Source organism: Citrus clementina, unplaced genomic scaffold (genome assembly GCF_000493195.1).
Source record: "Citrus clementina cultivar Clemenules unplaced genomic scaffold, Citrus_clementina_v1.0 scaffold_7, whole genome shotgun sequence".
NCBI lineage: Eukaryota > Viridiplantae > Streptophyta > Magnoliopsida > Sapindales > Rutaceae > Citrus > Citrus x clementina.
In genome coordinates this window covers 4,207,219-4,224,393 of record NW_006262075.1, presented here as the reverse complement: position 1 = coordinate 4,224,393, position 17,175 = coordinate 4,207,219, and the positions used below count along the sequence as shown (strand labels likewise).

General features: G+C 36.3%; 4 protein-coding genes across 6 annotated transcripts; 1 reads left to right on the top strand and 3 right to left on the bottom strand.

The window, feature by feature from the left end:
• Positions 1–1,965: 1,965 nt before the first annotated feature.
• Positions 1,966–6,488, bottom strand: LOC18037508 (telomere repeat-binding factor 2). 2 transcript variants are annotated; one of them, XM_006426046.2, is made up of 7 exons: positions 6,263–6,487; positions 5,456–5,669; positions 4,933–5,234; positions 4,416–4,500; positions 3,566–3,649; positions 2,713–3,059; positions 1,966–2,218 (listed from the first exon to the last, which is right to left on the bottom strand). In XM_006426046.2, coding segments are annotated over exons 2-7 (969 nt in total). In that variant the 5' UTR covers positions 5,606–5,669; positions 6,263–6,487; the 3' UTR covers positions 1,966–2,217. The 2 variants fall into 2 exon arrangements, with proteins under 2 accessions (XP_006426109.1, XP_024036767.1); XM_024180999.1 differs by lacking the exon at positions 1,966–2,218 and having other exon boundaries at positions 2,225–3,059; positions 6,263–6,488.
• Positions 6,489–6,853: 365 nt separating this feature from the next.
• On the top strand, positions 6,854–9,938 carry LOC18036530 (NADH dehydrogenase [ubiquinone] iron-sulfur protein 4, mitochondrial). Of its 2 annotated transcripts, XM_024181025.1 has the most exons (6): positions 6,854–7,115; positions 7,665–7,753; positions 8,403–8,532; positions 8,660–8,773; positions 8,978–9,007; positions 9,551–9,938. In XM_024181025.1, the coding sequence occupies exons 1-6, from the start codon at positions 6,957–6,959 to the stop codon at positions 9,608–9,610; spliced, it is 582 nt and encodes a 193-aa protein (XP_024036793.1). In that variant the 5' UTR covers positions 6,854–6,956; the 3' UTR covers positions 9,611–9,938. The 2 variants fall into 2 exon arrangements, with proteins under 2 accessions (XP_024036793.1, XP_006426108.1); XM_006426045.2 differs by lacking the exon at positions 8,660–8,773 and having other exon boundaries at positions 6,865–7,115.
• A 353-nt stretch (positions 9,939–10,291) lies between these two features.
• Positions 10,292–15,679, bottom strand: LOC18036529 (probable amino-acid acetyltransferase NAGS2, chloroplastic). Its single transcript, XM_006426043.2, has 10 exons — positions 15,137–15,679; positions 14,960–15,047; positions 14,196–14,404; positions 13,866–14,017; positions 12,589–13,012; positions 12,352–12,449; positions 11,991–12,102; positions 11,661–11,820; positions 11,076–11,148; positions 10,292–10,769 (listed from the first exon to the last, which is right to left on the bottom strand). Exons 1-10 carry the CDS (start codon positions 15,497–15,499, stop codon positions 10,619–10,621), a joined length of 1,830 nt encoding a protein of 609 aa, XP_006426106.1. The 5' UTR covers positions 15,500–15,679; the 3' UTR covers positions 10,292–10,618.
• Positions 14,372–16,895, bottom strand: LOC112096825. The gene is made up of 2 exons (XM_024180807.1): positions 16,380–16,895; positions 14,372–14,418 (listed from the first exon to the last, which is right to left on the bottom strand). The coding sequence occupies exons 1-2, from the start codon at positions 16,743–16,745 to the stop codon at positions 14,398–14,400; spliced, it is 387 nt and encodes a 128-aa protein (XP_024036575.1). The 5' UTR covers positions 16,746–16,895; the 3' UTR covers positions 14,372–14,397.
• Positions 16,896–17,175: the final 280 nt, after the last annotated feature.

The window sequence follows — 17,175 nt, the reverse complement described above, 5'->3', positions numbered from 1 at the left end:
TTTCTGGAAATGGGTTTATGTTGTTGATTTTTTCATGCGTTTGCTTGATAACTCAATCTGGTGTTTGTCTGTCATTAGTATGCTTTCTGAAAATGGGTCATCTGGAGGAGTTTTATTGTGGGATTGATTGCCGCAGTTTGAAATGAATTCATTCTGTTATAGTACGCCCATATCTGAATTAGGCTTCATTTGTGATGTATTTTCTGCCTAATCATCTTTCCATATAGTCTAGATTGATGAGGAATGTGCACTTTGGTAAGAGCAAGTTTGGTCTGATGTAAAATGGGCTTTTGTTATTGGGGTTATCCTTTCAGCTAATAGCAAAATTTTCAGAATTTCTGTGTGTTTCTGAACAATGTGTTCTTTGATTATCTTGTCATGTAGTTTTGGTACGGAGGGATTGCATTTTGAATTCAAGTGTACAGTTAGGTATTCAATAGGATATCATTGTTGCTGCATTGATTGGATTCCAACCAAAAAAAATTAGTGTTGAATTGTTGGTAGTTGAAAGGGTGCCCTCTTATCGCAGATGCATCGGGGATTGATATTAGTCAGTCTATAAAACTGTTTCCACCTGAATAGCCTATCATAAGTGAAGGCGTCTTTCATTTTATGACCTGGAACTAGAAGCTTTTACTTATGTCATTTTAGGGATTATCATGAGAATAACATATCTGTAGCATGGCATGGAAGGACGCTGTATTTAACAATATTGTCTTGTTGTTCTGAGATAGTTGATCTTGCATTTGGGGAAGTGGTTGGCAAAATTTAGGGGTCAGTGAAATTGAGGAATGTGGAAACATTGCATATTAAATACTGTGTTGAATAGCAGAGTTTATTGGACGAGGTGATTGACAGTTGCTTGATTGCAGCTCTTTTGGTTCTTGTGGGCTACAAGCAATTCTTCTTGTTTCTTTCGATGTTTCTAGGTTTTCGTTGGTTACATTATTGATGTTGTGTTATCTAAATTCTTGTTCTTCTATAATTATTATATTGCACTTAAAAAATCTTGGATTTGCGAAAACTTTAGTCCTGGCAAAATCTTGGATGTCATTATCTCAGTTTTGACCAAAGTATAGCGCATAGACACTTTGTTCCATTCAGTCAATCTGTCGTAAATGAATTAAGTTTTGTAAAAGGCAACTGCATGCATGAGCCACCACAAGAAGTTTGTTCAAGAATAAATTTTTTCTGAAACGGCACCCCTTTTTCATCTTAAGCAAAATATTATTCCTCTTTGTTCCAGGAAGATTAAAAGGTTTGCAATAGATTAATATGTTGTCTGCTTTATTTTTTTCAGCTGTTAACTGATATTTGATTACTATGCAAATGATGGTATATGTAGCCCCAGTAACTCTTGCTGACACAAATCAAGATATGCACATCTCTTTTCATTCTCATGCTGCATGCATAATCCCATTATAGGTTCTGGATTATGAAAGATGGCACAAGTTATTCATGCAAAACATTGTTGGAAACTTATTTCTGCTTTTTAGTTCATAGATGCTTCATGTTATTGCTTGTTACAATGCAAGCTCAGAAGTATGAGGTGTTGGAATTTCCCTGCTTGCATTTATAAATTTCTTATAGCTTGTTGGCATGCTGAGATGGAATGTTTGGTGCTAGAACCAATCTTATCTTACAGTTATCATCAACCGCACAAGGAATATAGAGACACATGCAAAAAAACTTGCAGACATCTGGCACTCTATAATATAATTAGATGAACATAGTGCCAACTACCAAATCCTATTAGATGGAACAGATTCGTCACATATTTCTCTTCTTCTTGCATGGAGGAAAAACGAGAGGAGCTGGAGATAAGCCTACTTACTAGTGACCTACAGAGAAGGGGAGAAAGAAAGAAACAGGCGACTTCAACAAATACAGACAATTAACAATTTGCTATTAGATTCTGCTTATGGTCATTGTTCAGTTTTCCCTTGAGGGACTCTTGTCAAAAAGGAAGGGAAAAGAAGATTGTATAGCTAGCCAATAGAATGTTGAATTCTACATCTTTCACTAGTCTGCTTACTTTAAGATCACAAGGCCTGTAATGCTGAAATGGAAACACTTAACACAATCTCGCAATTTCAAGATTTACAACTAGCCCTAAGCATTATTATTGACATAGCAGATGTGGATATTGCTGCATGTTCAAATATGATGCTTGGAAGCAAAAACTCTCTGCAAATCCTTTGTTCAATTTCAAGATCATCTGCACAAGTATGAAAGAGATAAGCCAACACAGGATTAAAATTCGGTAACATGGCATTGTCTACAGGACTAAAATTCAGAAACATGTGACGTTGCCTACCATATGAAAGCTTTACTAAGTGAAAAAAATACAACAAAAGGGAAATCAGATTAGTTTAGAAAGTTAAAATCCCACACCATTTCAAGCGTATGTGTTAAAATCAACCAGCTGATTAGTGTCATTGCCTCGTATTAGCAGCAGTGGTTTCCAAAATTTAATGAAGAAAAAGGATACAGCATTGCTGACTGCAAATAGTTAGTTAATGCTCTATCAAGTGGCAGAGTTTGAATGAACTCTGCCTGCGTTGAGACAGAAGCCCTTCAATCCACCCATTACTAATTACTTGGAGTTTCAGTAGCAGGGTTAGCATCGTCGAGAAAAACCTGTGCATATATATATATATGGCCATTGTATGTTAAAGGGTGCTCTGGAAGAGAACAGCTGAATGACTTTACCAGGTATGAAGTGCCCTACATTTCAATGCCTTGATTGCTGCCTTGGCAAAGACTTGTGCTGCTTCGGCTTCAGCTTCTGCTCTTTCTGCCTCCCTTGCTGCCTCTTCAGCCTCTGCAATTGCAACTTCTGCCTCTGCTATAGCTTGTGCAGCAGCTGCAGCAGCTTCCTGCGCTGTCATACCCCTCATCCTTGAAAGATCAGCATCAACCAGGGACTTAGTAAGAATGTTGATTTCTTTCTTTTGTGCTTTAGGGGAACCTTTTTGCCTTCCTTCCAGTAGTAGCTTGGGAGACCTTTTCGGTACAGAAACTGGTGTGTTTGGTGTAATCCTGTATTTATGCTTGGCCTGTTGATATAAAGATCGTGAAGATTATCGAATATACAATCACAATCATTCCATATGATCATGTTTTGGAGATATTATCTTCCTTCTGTATGAGCTCTTATGCTGATACATACATTTATATCTTATCATGAACATACATCAACATGACAACACCAAGGTTAGAACTTTGTCCGGTCCAAAATAAAAGTCAATAGTAATGTATCTGGAACCTTATGCATACTGGTTTGATCTCCTTATCCTTCATACTAATAATCGTTTACAATTAAACTCAATATTTAGTTTAAATATGCCATCTAAACTTTCAGAACCAATTGCGTGGACCACTTTCATTGAGCTCTGTGGTTAGAGAATTTGTACACAATCCTTCCAATTAAACCACTCATACATTATGGATCTTTAATAAGACTAGGGAAAAACAACATTTACCTACTATAATTTCAACAAAATGCAAGCCATGGATGTGATGGACTTATTAGTTTTCATCCAATACTAGGCTGAGTCATTACCTTGATCAATGTGCCATTTGCCGACAAAAACTTCAGTTTTGTAGCCAGTAACTTTCTAAGGTTTGCAGGTGCCCAGTATTGATCCTACAAATAAATATATACAATGTCAAAAATCAATTGAAAGCATTCAAATGCAAAGTGGCAAATCTATAGGTTGGTAATCCACAAACACAACTATCAAAGTGTTCCAAAGTTTCCTTGCACACTACTCTAAAATCACCCTAGGTTGGTAATCCTAGACTAGGAAATGTTCTAACATAAACATCAATGTAAATGCATGATATTCGGTAAGATTTGATTCAATGAAAATGCATGATATTTGACAAACATAGACTAGGACAGGTTCTGACATAAATTCCAATGAAAATGTGTGATATTTGATAAGATTTGATTGGACTAAGACATTAAGATTTGATTTGACTAAGACATTTATCAGCAGTCTGCTATTGCTATTAAAATGTTCCAGTTTTGAACCATAGCAAGTTGGAATTAGCAACGTGTTAATGAATAAGACAACAACAAAGACCATTTAAATATATTACAGGAACAAAGATTTTTTGTAGGGGGGGGGGGGGGGGGGAGTTTTACCTTACAATTTCAAAAGAGGATCTATAATTTGTGTACATTGGCAGTAGTGCAAATCTTTTCCAATATTTCTTTCTTTCTTTTTTCGTTTTGATAGGCAACCAATTTCAGAAAAGTGGTAGCAAGGAGTATATCTTTTGAAGAAGCAAACTGATGAGAAAATCTCCATGATATAAAGCATTACAAGCACTCTGCACTTTAATCAGTTCATTAATTGTATCAGCAAAATAAAAGTTTGTTTATCTTTACACACAAGTGGAAGTACCTCTATGTAACTAGCGATTGAAGCTCTGTCAGAACCATTCGGCTCCTTCAAATTGGAGATAGCCTCTAGTATCAGTTTATCCAATCTACAACACAAAGAGGACGTCCACAGGAAGTGAATAATCATGTATAATTCAATAACAGCATGGCATGGCTAATTGTACAAGAGACTAATGGTCTATAAAAATAAAATTTCAACCATTAGAGAATGCAATTTTGGCTCCTTTTCCACATCCTCTACTAAAATCATTGAGTAGTATCAGACTGATTAAATCATCTTTACATTATTCTTGTTATATGATCAGTGATGCAAACATGTTTAGGAACTCGCACGTTTCCATAATATCAGAGTGAACACAAAAGCTAATCAGATGTTGTCAGAGTAATCATTCACTTTCACATTTTCCAATGAATAGACTTCAATTTAACAACAAGAAATGCTTAATTACATGCCATCCAAATTAATGTCCAATTTCAATGAGAAAAGAACAAATTTATATAATCGCAATGGATGTAACCTTGCAACTGGTTCTTTTGAACCAGAAGCTTGCATTGTCCCACTGGAAATAGCAAGAGGCTTAGCATCTACAACTTCATCATTCTGAGGTGCAGTGCTCAATGCAATGGTGTTATCATCATGTTTAGGTGTCATCTGAGTCCTACCATCCTGTTTAGGGGTCACTGGAGTCCTACCATCATGTTTTGGGATCACCGGAGTCCTACCATCAAGTTTAGGGGTCAGTGAAGTCTTTTTAAGGGCAAGCTTAGCCTTCTGCCGAGATCCCCAAATTGCTGTGACATTTATATTTCTCCATTTATCCTGTCCAGCATAGAAACCACAGAACTTAACACACTATTGAAAGTCATCTAATGTTAGTAATGAAATTAAGCAAGAGACTGTTTTTGATTTATAAGAATGCAATAAGCAAAAGTGCTACTGAAAGAGATAAATTCAAGAACTCTGATCCGAAAAAAGAAACAGATAAAAGTACATTTCCTTTCAGTAAAAATTGGAAATTCCCTCCAAAAATCAATTTGTACCTTGAGATCCACATTTGAACGTGAATGCAAAATGGCACTAAACTCTGGATCTGAAAGAATGGTTCGCCATTTTCCGGTGCCATGCTTACGTACTCCAGCTTTGAGGGCAGCTTCTTCTTCAGCTGTCCACTTTTGCTTTGGAGCACCCATCAACAGATATCCAAAATCCCTCTAATGTAAACCACAGATTTATGCCCACTGTTAATGCATCCACCTGTTTACAGATAAAAACTGAATACTGTTAACTCCATTAAACCCTACATACATTAACTGAATGTAGTAATAAAAGATTGAATCAAACGGAAATAGAATTTTGAATTTACATGTAAAGCTTTAAAGACATTATCGAAAGAAATGTTTAAACATACCCACATGCATTCACATGTTAAAAATAATAACAATCCAATACTTGGCACAAGCAGGAGTCGAGAGTTAAGGATATAACAATGTAAGAGCATCAGCAGCCAATCAATTACAGTTAATCAAATATATTATGACCTCACACAATGGCGCAAATAAGTCGATCAAGTGGTCTAATCACTAAATTATGCAGCTACGAAAGAATTGAGCTTAACATAGCAAAGAAAAGCCCCAAATATTGCTTAAATTTTTACGTCCGCAAGATTAGTGTCCCAAATCAGCGCAAAATGAGCTCAAATTGCAAAATTTCTGCATCCAGTAGATGAATTTTGATTCTTTGGCTATGTATTTCACAACAAGAGGAGCAAATAGCAATGCCAAATCAGCAGAGCTCGTTCACTTCGATAAATAAACCAGATTTAAACATAATCGATGTGAATTTCGTACCAGAATTAAATCAATTCAGCTGGCGAATCAACACGTCGTATCTGTTCACCAAATTGCCGCTGATCAAAGATATTATCGTTGAGTTTGGAAACGATGAGAGAGCTAAGAAGTGAAAATTTACGAGTACTTCGTCAGATGATATCAAAATTTTCAGTGCTTGATCGAAAATGTGAACAACGAGAGTGAAATTAATTATGGGACATTCTTCGCGTCCGTACAAGCAATTTTTGTTCCTTTTCTGAAACACAATTAATCTGGTGCCCCTGTTGTTTCTCCAAATAGCAAAGTAGCCCAGTCTTTTTTAAATAGAATTTCTTTGCCTCCTTTTTATATTAAAATAAATAAAAAAATCACTACTTCTGTACTTCACATTTGAGAATACATGCAAATGCAATTTGATGTGAATGTTTTAAATTTTCATCATCATAAGCTAAGAGAGCTAAAATAAAAATACCATATAAAATTATAAATGGATAATGAATAGTCTCATTAAATGTCGAGAACCATTAGGGGCCTTTACAATATACACTAAACTATTGAGATAAAAATGTAAATGTCAGAAAAACCAGGTATCATCTGTTTGAACATTTTTTTTTTTAATGGATCTGTTTGAACATTTTTATCCTCACTTTGGCGGAGTTAGAAGCTTATTTTACAAGGCACAAAGAGCAGTCGAATAACCTTTTGTTCGAAGATGGCGCAGTCTCTGCAGCGAATATGGAGCCACGGCCGCACTGTGCGAGGCACCGTGTGCCCATTCTCAAGAGCGTTCTCGGCAGATGCGTTGGTTGAGGTCAAGCCGGGCGAGATCGGCATGGTCTCTGGGATCCCCGAAGAGCATCTTCGTAGAAGAGTACCTCTCTCTATGCTTTTCTCTTTTCTTAATTAATTTAGTTTTTGACTTGTTTCAGACGGATCGCATTTTATTTTTTGCGCGATGGTGTGGGAATAATAATTTTTTAGTTAGCGAAATACTTGCATTTTAGATTGAATTGATTAATTAGGGTTTCTAGGTTGATGGAAGACGCAGCTATTGCGATTGCTAACTAGGATTTTGTTTAGGTTTTAATTGTGTGACGTGCTAGATTAATCTGATTATAAACTTTTAAAAATGCAAATTGAAACGAGAGAAATCTCTTGGAATTGAAATCATAGCATTTATGTTCCTTCTTGTAGCTTTAAAATAATTCGCCCTAATGACTTGGAGTAAACCAAATGTTGCAGCCGTTTCCTTGTCTTCATTTTTTTTTTTTTTTTGGTGTTGGTGGTGGGGGTGACAGGTGGACTTCTGCTGAGTGCACAACTTCCTGTGTTATACAAGGCTTTTATGTTTCTTTAATCAGTTATGTGTGTTTATGATATTCCATCAAAATATTCTTTCATCTGTTGATATGCATGACAGGTGGTGATTTACACACCTGCTAGAACTGCTACTCAACAAGGATCTGGAAAACTTGGAAGGTGGAAAATCAATTTTATGTCAACACAAAAGTAAGTTCTTTCTTCTGAACTTTTTCTTCCACTAGAAGTTCCTATGATGGCCAACTTAGTCGGCCTGCTTTTAGTAGCTTGGTATTCAAGGATAGAATTGAAATGTAGTTCATCACAATCGGACTAGCATCTTCATAACCACTCGATTTCATATCCAAATCTAATTCCATGTTACTAAATGTAGTTTTGTCAAATGTGAATTCATTTTAGTTGAATACTACCTCTTAGTGGAGATATTTTCTCTAGAGGCCTTTTAGTGGAATGCAATATTATAAACGGGATTTTTCCTGAGCTACCAGACTGATCTTTTAAGTAGTGTTATTTACAGAACTTATATACATTTTGCTACATTTGTGCGCCACAGAGTAGTTGAGCTTCGTTGACATATTTCAAAGTATATCTACTCTTCTCAAATTCGTGGAACCAAATATTTTGTGGATGATTCTAGACTTTTCGTTTGGTAGTATCAATTTCATGACTAATAGCTCAATTTTATGAAACTTGTGTGCATTACTATGTTGTTCTAAAACAAACTGCTTGTTTTCACCCCTCATATTTACATTATTATTTTGATTTTGCTTTCACTAAAATTGTTAGTATGTAAGATCACATGGCCAACAGTTTCTCATCACTAAGTAAAATGTTCTAGGTGGGAAAATCCATTGATGGGTTGGACATCCACAGGGGATCCATATGCCAATGTTGGTGATGCAGGATTGAGTTTTGACAGCAAAGAGGCTGCAAGAGAATTTGCTGAGAGACATGGTTGGGAATATGTGGTAAGTGTTTACTAATTATTCAATTTAGAGCAATACTACTGATATTATCATTGTTTTTTTAGGAGTTTACTATGCTTTGATTAGGAGATACTTTGCAATTTAAGTGTTTCTTGCATTACCTATCTAGGCTGCTGGGGATATTTTCAGAACATTTTGTGCCATCACTATTTCCCACACCACTACTCCCCTCACCCCGCACCCAAAAAAAGAAAAAAGAAAAAAAGAAATGTATGAGACGTTGGTAAGACCTAGTGCTTTCCTTTTTTAACATGGTTTTGAGTTACACTGTTGTGTTGTAATAGACTGGTACCATTTCAGTTGTGTGTTTATACTTTTTAATTCTAAGATGAATTATCCGGTCAGTTTCTTTATGCTGAGTATAAAACTTTCTTTTTTCAGTTTCCACCTTATCTATTATTGACAACACTTGTTTTACTCATTTCAGGTGAGGAAGCCCCACAGACCATTGCTGAAGGTTTGACTCATATTTTTCCTTTTGGGGGCACTTTTAGCCTTTTTCATATTGTAGTGTAGCAATCTTTCATACTTTGGTGGGTGTTCCATTCCTTTTCTTTCTTGTTTCTAATTTGTATTTTTTCTTGGGGTGAATTATTGTCCTAAGTGCAGTAAAATTTTATCTCTTTGATAGATTCCCAAATCAAAGATGTCAATTCGAAACTGGGAAATACTGATATAGTGTATTAGAGTGGTAAGACACAGCTGATTGATAGATAGTAGATGGTGAGTCATGCAGAAGAATGATTGTAAATCCTTTTCTTGTACCTAAGATTAAATGCATGGGCCTTCTGTATCATAAACTTAAAAACATGTGGCCATATATGAATGCAGAGTTGAGTAGGTGCACGGCTCTTGCTTGCCTTGCATTGGAGCGTTCCATGCATGTCTAGAATGTGTAAATTGTTCAAAATGCCATTTTAAAATGTGTCCACACATAACATTGAAATATATAACATCGCAGCTCTTACAGAGTGGAAGTGTCTTTCTATTATGGTTGCAGGTGAAGTCATATGCAGACAACTTTAAGTGGAAGGGTCCTCCCAAAACAGATGGAAACTGATTGTGTTGTCTCACCTGCATTGTTACCATAAAACAAGTCATGGGACTGAGGGTTGATTTCTTTTGCTGCACATTCTCTGCAAATGGCAGAATGTAGCTCTTTGTTGAATTTGTTGATTATAATAAAACGGGACATGTGGGTTGTAACCCTTTGCTCCTTTTACGATTTCTACAGAGAAGACACGGAGCATTTGGTGTTCCCCCGAGAGATTTAGGCCTTATTTTATATCGTGGATGAACAGTAACTCTAAAGTATTTGTTAAACAATAGTTGTTATGGTTAATTTTATCTCACTTGTATGATAAAAAAAAAAATTATAATCTCTTTAATACCTTTATCAAAGTTATTATTTAAAAATCATATTTATTATACACTATCAACATTTATTTTATAATTACAATTTTTTTCTATTACAACTGTAGTTCTTGATTCACTGCACCTCAATACTAAGTAAGATCTAATTTGAACTGACTCATTTACCATTCTAACTTTTCCCTTTAGTGCTGCATTAACTTTGTTCACTGCATTTTGCACTTCCCTCTTATCTCCTCGTCCCATCTGCCAACTGATCCTGTTGGAGGGAATACTATTCGAATATGAATTTTCTTAAACTTTGAAGATCATCTTAGGACTTGTTCTTGTAACTCTTAACCTGTTTAAAAACCATTAAGTTGGATTAAGACCAAATACAAAATCAATTACACGGCAATATTTTAATTTTTTCATCATGGAAATCAATTACATGGCAACATTTCAATTTTGCATCATGGCAATGGACTTAAGTTTCCTTAATAAAATTTTACGATGATCAACAATGACATGACTATGAGTACAGATTATCAACTAGAACTGCTAAGTTGAAAAAACTGATACCAAACAGACTCCGGAAAAGGGGTGATAAGTATCAAGATAGCATGGGAAAATCATAACAGCTAGAATTAATCATACAAACTTATAGGGGTGCAGGGGGAACTATTCAAAAGCTTGATGCATGTCGTAGGTGACTGTTTCATCTGAATGCCCTATCAACAATAATTCCACTTGTGTCAGGTAGCAATTTCTTCATATAATACTTAGAATTTCGGGATAGATTGATCCTTTTCCTCCTTTCTTCTGGAATCATTTCAATTGAACATTCTCTGAAGCCACGACTCTTAAACCTGTAACCAAAAGCGTACATTCAGATTCACGAACAAACAAACTAGTCAAATGAATCTCAGAGTAAATGTGAAAGCCATAAATTACAAACCAACTAGTCAAACGAATCTCAGAGCAGATGTGAAAGCCATAAATTAACAAATAATCAATAAACGATGCAGAAAGAAAGTAGTAGCACAGTTAAACACAAATTTCCCCAGTTTGATTTACGTTGCACTCGACTTCACGATTTTATGCTGAAGAATGATTAGATATGAAAACAAATAGCACGCAGATATCATGTGTATTTCAGTATTCAGGTAACAAACCAGTCTGCAGTACGGGTAGTCAGTAGGAAAAGCATGTCCAATCCAAGGGATGCCGCTTTCTTCTCAATATAGTCTGCAATGTTTGATTACAAACCGTGAAATTATAAGCAACAGTTGCTGCAAGCAATATCATAGACTATGCAGACTAATATGAAAAGATTTTGAACTACAATTAAACTTCAGTCTGTAGTACGAATGAGTTCTACCACGTAAGAAAGGGAATCCATTTGTAGATATGTGATCATATCTAGTTTCGGAGAGTAAGGGCCAGATGCATAGGCCTGTGAAAAAATTAAAAATTGAAAAAAAAAATGGGGGCTATATGAAATATATTGGAATTAAAGACAACCAATAGCAGTGGATGCTAACAGGTATAAGATAATAACATTTCCCCATTAAACTTCTTAAATCAATAAAAGTTTCCTTATTCATTTCCTTCAATTTCAATCATATTTGGCGGGCACAGAACCCTACAATACAGGACAAGAAACCATGCTCATATCCAATCAATGGTTATAGGTGTCATAAATCGTTAACTTCAATTGCAGAGCAAGCAATGTTGCATGAAGATAACTAATATCATACCAAGTAATTTGTCACCCTGTCCTTGACCACGGCACTCAGGTGAAACACCAATAGCCGCTACCTCTCCACACTTTTCCTTAAAGAAAGGGAAAAGAGCAGCACAAGCAATGATCTGACCCTCCCGCTCCACAACATAGAATGAATCTAATGCTTTAAGTAGCTATTAACATGAAACAAATGATAAACAAGTTACTTTTCCAAGAAAATAAACGAGACCTAAGTAGAGTTGTATTTCTATTCTTCTCTCTGAATTATGTAAGTGAAAAGATTAGTAAGAATTGATAAAATGATAAGATTTAAACAAAAATCTGAAAGGGCAAGAGCCCTAACCTCTTCATCAGTCCTCCTGACCAATGCGCCAGATTCTACTAGAGGTTGTATGATCTGTTTTATCCCAGATAGATCTGTCACCTTAGCCGTCCGTGTCCCTTCGTAAAGGTCACTAACAAAAACAACCGAACGCCAACATCATTAAATCCGATGAAAAAATGGCTAAAGAAAGTAAAATCAGTTTATGTCAGATAGGAACCAATCAACTTGTACATGTACCCAAATACACGCATCAAGGACACAAGGGACCCACCAACAGAAACTACTACTATTCACACCAAATTCTAAGTGATCGAACCGTATAAATCTAGTTTAATACAGAAGATTGTTTGGAAGACATTTATAGGAAAAAATTGCATACCTTGCCACCATGGTCCCCATTCCATCTCTTTTGAACAGTTCCAATAATAAAACTCCACCAATGGTGCCATCCAACAAATGAACTCTTTGAACACCTCTCTGATACAAGGAAAAAAAATACCATGGGCTGAATGCTAAAGACTAGTATAGAAGCGTTGAAACTTCATATTCAGGAAAAGATCACCAGCAATTTTCAGAGGATGCAAAAACAGGTAACTCGGAAGAAAATAGGACTTACTCTGCAGACAAAGGCTGCAGCAGCTAACTCTGAAAGATAACCATTTAATCGACTTAGCCGCTCCTGTCCTCCAATAGCAAAACCTTGTTCACTAGACCATAATCCATTTCCATTGTCAAAACCAACACCATTGTTAAAGGTCGCAATACGCCGTTCACTGAAAGTTTTTCCATTTTGGGAAGAATAAACACTTCCAATAGAATCACTATGCCCAAAACAAGTGATATCTTCCTCAGCAACAGCTTTCACATAGTTAGCAGCTATCTCACTTTGTTTCACCCGTTGGCGAATTAATGAGTCTGCTTCTTGAAGAGTCAAGAAACGAATAAGGTGTCCACTCTCATCCAGAATTGGACCATCTATAATACAAATAAGCTTGTCTGCTTCAATGGCTAAGGCACAAGCCGTAGCTACTTCATATGTGCTGAAATTTGCAAAAGCACATAAGATTAGTGATTCAAAATCAACATTGACAGATATTCTAATCCAAAACATATATAGAAACATCTTTTACTTTTTCCTTTTCTGTTGGGCACGCTAGGGTAGAGAGTCAAATTGTTGAAGGTCATAAAATTTAGGCATATAATAATGTCAAAATGGTATAACAGCAACACAAAGCTCAAGCAGATCCAGAAAAGAGAACAAAATATATACATAAAGGGATGCAGGTGACACACAACTTTTTTTGACAGCAAGAAATATTTATCTCTGCTGAAAGTTATATTCTTTCCTTTACATGTTATGCTGCGCCCCCCCCCCCCCCCCCCCAAAAAAAAAGGAATAAAAATTTTCAGTCTCTTTGTGTAAACCTGAATCTAAATATTATCAAATAAATACTTTTTCCAAAATCCAGAAAAGATTTTTTTTTCCCCTCTATAATATGTTATGGGAAAAAGGATCCATGTTCTACTAAAGGCAATGAAATGAAACAGAACAGCACAGAGGAAAGTGTCTGTCAGAAGCCATAATGTTTTGCTCTTGCATTAGCAAACTTCAATAATTTTACTCGAGTCATGTGCCACTCTACTAAATAAAGTGTGTCAGAAGCACATATCAGAAGGTCAAACAAGGTGTTAACTACTCAATACACGCAGGGAACCGGGGACCCCGGGGGGGAGGGGGGGTGGGGGAGGTGTTGGGAGGATGGGGACAGTTTTATGGACAAGATTTTAAATAAGCAAGAGATATGTGACTATGTTGTGGAAACCAGTACAAGCTATAGAAAAAATTAAGCTCTATACATTAGATCAGGGCAAATCGGAAACTATATTGCATACTTGCAATTTAAAACTTCTCCAGAGCTGGAATAACCCAGGTTGCTTAATATAACTAAACATCCACCATCAAGTCGCTCGCGCATGCGAGTGACATCTACTTTCTTTACTTCACCTGTTGCTCCATAATCAACACCGTCAACAACTCCTTTTCTCTGGAAAAGAAATTAACAGAAATCACAGTGGCAATGATATTTAAACAAGAACGGAAAAGCACATATAAAACAACCAATTAGACAAATAATTCATCCTCTCGTATAAGTATATATGAAAGCAGGATTGCCCATTAATGCAATCATGCTGAATGTTATATTCGAAATAGCAAGATGTTACCTTGGCTGCAAGGAAGTTGCCACTGGCTACACTAACACCAACTTCATGCCAACGACTACTATCACCGTGTCGACGGATGTTACATATGGGGGGTCCAGGAGACAGTTTTGCTTCTATCATCATACGAATTCCCCCAGCAGCTTCCATTGCAGCGGCTAGAGATTCTGAGTCAGTTATCCTGTATCGACCCAGATACTTAGCCTCATGTCCTGCAATAACATCCCTGAATAAGTTCTTCTAAACTTGTTAATCATGTGTGGTCAAAATGATTTACGAAAAACAATAACTACTAGATAACTTTCTAAAAGTTTAACCAAAAAGCATTAATTCATATCTTCAGCAATGCTAAGTAAACAAAAACTAAGAAAATAAAATTACAAGAAACCAGAAAGAAAATTTTGGAAAATTAAATTTCAGCTGAATATCATCTCCACAACTTGTATTAGAGCGGCAAAGCAATAGTACTCATAGATGCAACAAGTATGCACATCATCAGTACTGGCATGCTAACAATGAAAGAATAGGCACGAACTACCCTCTTTAATGATGCTTAAGGGTCCTTAAGTGACTTGGGAGTGAAAGGCGGCAGCAAGATAATAGAAAATTTTAAGAAGGAAAGAAGGAAAGAAAAACCTTGTACTTTCAATAATGACAATTACACAAAATCCAGTATCATACAATTCAAATAGAAATCTTCTTATGAATAGCTGCAAATGAAAGAAACATAAGAGCAGGCAAAAGTATAAGCTTTGTCTTTCACCTACCCCTCTCAGACAAAAGCTTATCAATTTGGACATGTGTTCCGGGAACAAGAACAAATCTAATCCCCAAATGATGAAGAAACGCAATATCCTGTACCATTACCAACCACGGAATAAAAAACATCATCAAAGAGAGAGGAAATGAAGAATCCCAGAAACATTAAAAGAAGAAAGAATTGCCTTTAAAATAGGGTCCAAGTAAGGGCTTGAAACAATTTCACCAGAAATAATGACGACGAAAGTTCCCCCTCTATGAGCCCACAAGTAAGGCCATGCCTCACGAAACCACTTCACAAACTGCTCGTCTTCAACAGGGTTATAAGTCTCCTCAACATTCCCACCCATTGCTTCGCTGAAAACTTTGCATTTACTTAAATTTCTCTCTTTATTCTTGATTGAATGATGACATAAACCCTTCAGTATTTGGCCTTGAAGTTGGAACCCAAGGTTTTGGGCGGGTTTTAGGGAATTGGACACGCGGGAAGAGAAAAGGAGCTGGGTTTTAGTGGCAGATGCTGACACTGAGTGATGGGTAGTTGCCATGGAAGAGCAAATTGGGCCAAAAAAAGAAGAAGAAGAAGAAGAAGAAGAAGAAGAAATGAGAGAAAGAAAAGGAGGGAAAAACGGCGACAGTCGGAGTCTGTCTTGTAGTTGAAGGGTTGCTTATTATTGGTTTCAGTATCACAGTGGATCGAAGTTCGTTAAACTAAAAGTCTTCAAGACTTCCGCTTTGCCCTAAAAGGTTACACGTCAGGAGACGGGAAAATTTTGTATGCGCACACCAAATCATCCCGCACCGGCGCACGTGCGCCCTTCCGGTCAATTCCTTTTTTATTTTTTTAAACACTACTATACTTATGTTGTTAAGTTACATTAACTTATATTAATCTAAAAAGTATAATTAGTGACTTAAAAATAGTTTAGTTGATTCTACTTTTAAGTCACTAATTATATTTTTTAAGTTGTTGTAAATTACATCATCATGTAACTTAACAAGATCTTTATATTTGTATTTTTTGTAATTAGAAATCAGTAAACATAGTGGCAAAAGACAAGGACATCCCACCAAAATTTATTTTATATATATATATATATATATATATATAAAGTTTTGGTAGTGAAAAAAAAAAAACTTTAATTTTATAGCCGTGGACCTATTTTTGAAATGAAGAGAGAAATTTAGGAAGTGAGAAAAACTGTGGACGTATATTTGTCATTATAATTATTCATTAATTCCCAACCCAACCATATTGTATAAACTACGAACTTCATTTATTATAAGTTAAAAAAGATGGGATTAAATTGAGGAGATAATTCAATAAAATAATAAGATGTATACATATAATAAATGAATCAAAGTAAGTGAGAAGTGTTAATCGCTATATCTTAAAAGAGAAGAGGGGAAAAAAAAAATTAAACAAACCTTGAGTATGGTGTCCAAGCAGGAATCTGCAATAATTTCTGCAGATAAAACGACAACAAAAGTACTGCCTCTGTGCATAAAAATGTAAGGCTGAGCTTCCCGCAAAACCTCCACAAATCGTTCATCTTCCGGCGAAATACCGTAGGATCTCTCTCCTCCACCGGCCGCCGCCCCGGAACCAGCTTTGGCCACCAACTTCGTCCCCTCTTTAGGCTTCGCCGTTAGAGCATGACTGAAGAAGATGTTTCTTTTCTTTTGGTAGCTGTACATGTGGTTGCAGAGATTTGATTTGCCTGTTGCTTGAAAGCAGGTCTGGAGGCAAATCCATGGATGGTTTGCTGTTGCTGATGACTTGGATGTTGCCATGATAGATGCTGCCTAGCTAATGCCTAATGGCTTAACGTAATGTAATGATAAATCGAAACTAAAAGAGAAAAGTTAAATCTGTTAAATATAAATAAACGATGGCGACAGTGGTAGGCAGGCCAGTGACAGGGGGGGCCTGGATGATTCGCAAGTTATCATCTTATATCAGACGCGGCTAAACGGTGGCGGAGCTCAGATACGTGGAATCAAAAATTAATAATGGCGACAAAATGCGTTGACCATTTTTAGACCAATGATTCTCACTTTGATGTAGCACCAATACCAGCCATGGGTCCAGTTGTTCGGAGTCCCTCACTGGGCAGTACATAGATGCTGATAAGTATTCCAAATTCTTTCAATTAAAGGCATAAATATCAAACCCTGAAGCTCAGAAAGATTTTGGAAATACTTGAATGCAATTTAATTATTA

Bases quoted from the DNA above. Each gene is read 5' to 3' on its own strand.
- LOC18037508 (XM_024180999.1), bottom strand. From the start codon at position 5,605: ATGGGTGCTCCAAAGCAAAAGTGGACAGCTGAAGAAGAAGCTGCCCTC. The intron at 4,501-4,932 runs GTTACATCCATT...TTTGTGTTGTAG, and splicing joins TCAAAAGAACCAGTTGCAAG to ATTGGATAAACTGATACTAG. The intron at 3,650-4,415 runs GTACTTCCACTT...ATTTATTTGTAG, and splicing joins CAATCGCTAGTTACATAGAG to GATCAATACTGGGCACCTGC.
- LOC18036530 (XM_024181025.1), top strand. From the start codon at position 6,957: ATGGCGCAGTCTCTGCAGCGAATATGGAGCCACGGCCGCACTGTGCGA. The intron at 7,754-8,402 runs GTAAGTTCTTTC...AAAATGTTCTAG, and splicing joins AATTTTATGTCAACACAAAA to GTGGGAAAATCCATTGATGG. The intron at 8,774-8,977 runs GTAAGACCTAGT...TACTCATTTCAG, and splicing joins AAGAAATGTATGAGACGTTG to GTGAGGAAGCCCCACAGACC.
- LOC18036529 (XM_006426043.2), bottom strand. From the start codon at position 15,499: ATGGCAACTACCCATCACTCAGTGTCAGCATCTGCCACTAAAACCCAG. The intron at 15,048-15,136 runs GCAATTCTTTCT...GTAATGGTACAG, and splicing joins ACTTGGACCCTATTTTAAAG to GATATTGCGTTTCTTCATCA. The intron at 12,103-12,351 runs GTATGCAATTTT...TGTTTTTGTTAG, and splicing joins ATGGGGACCATGGTGGCAAG to TGACCTTTACGAAGGGACAC.
- LOC112096825 (XM_024180807.1), bottom strand. From the start codon at position 16,745: ATGGCAACATCCAAGTCATCAGCAACAGCAAACCATCCATGGATTTGC. The intron at 14,419-16,379 runs GTTTGTTTAATT...GAACTTATTCAG, and splicing joins GCTTGGACACCATACTCAAG to GGATGTTATTGCAGGACATG.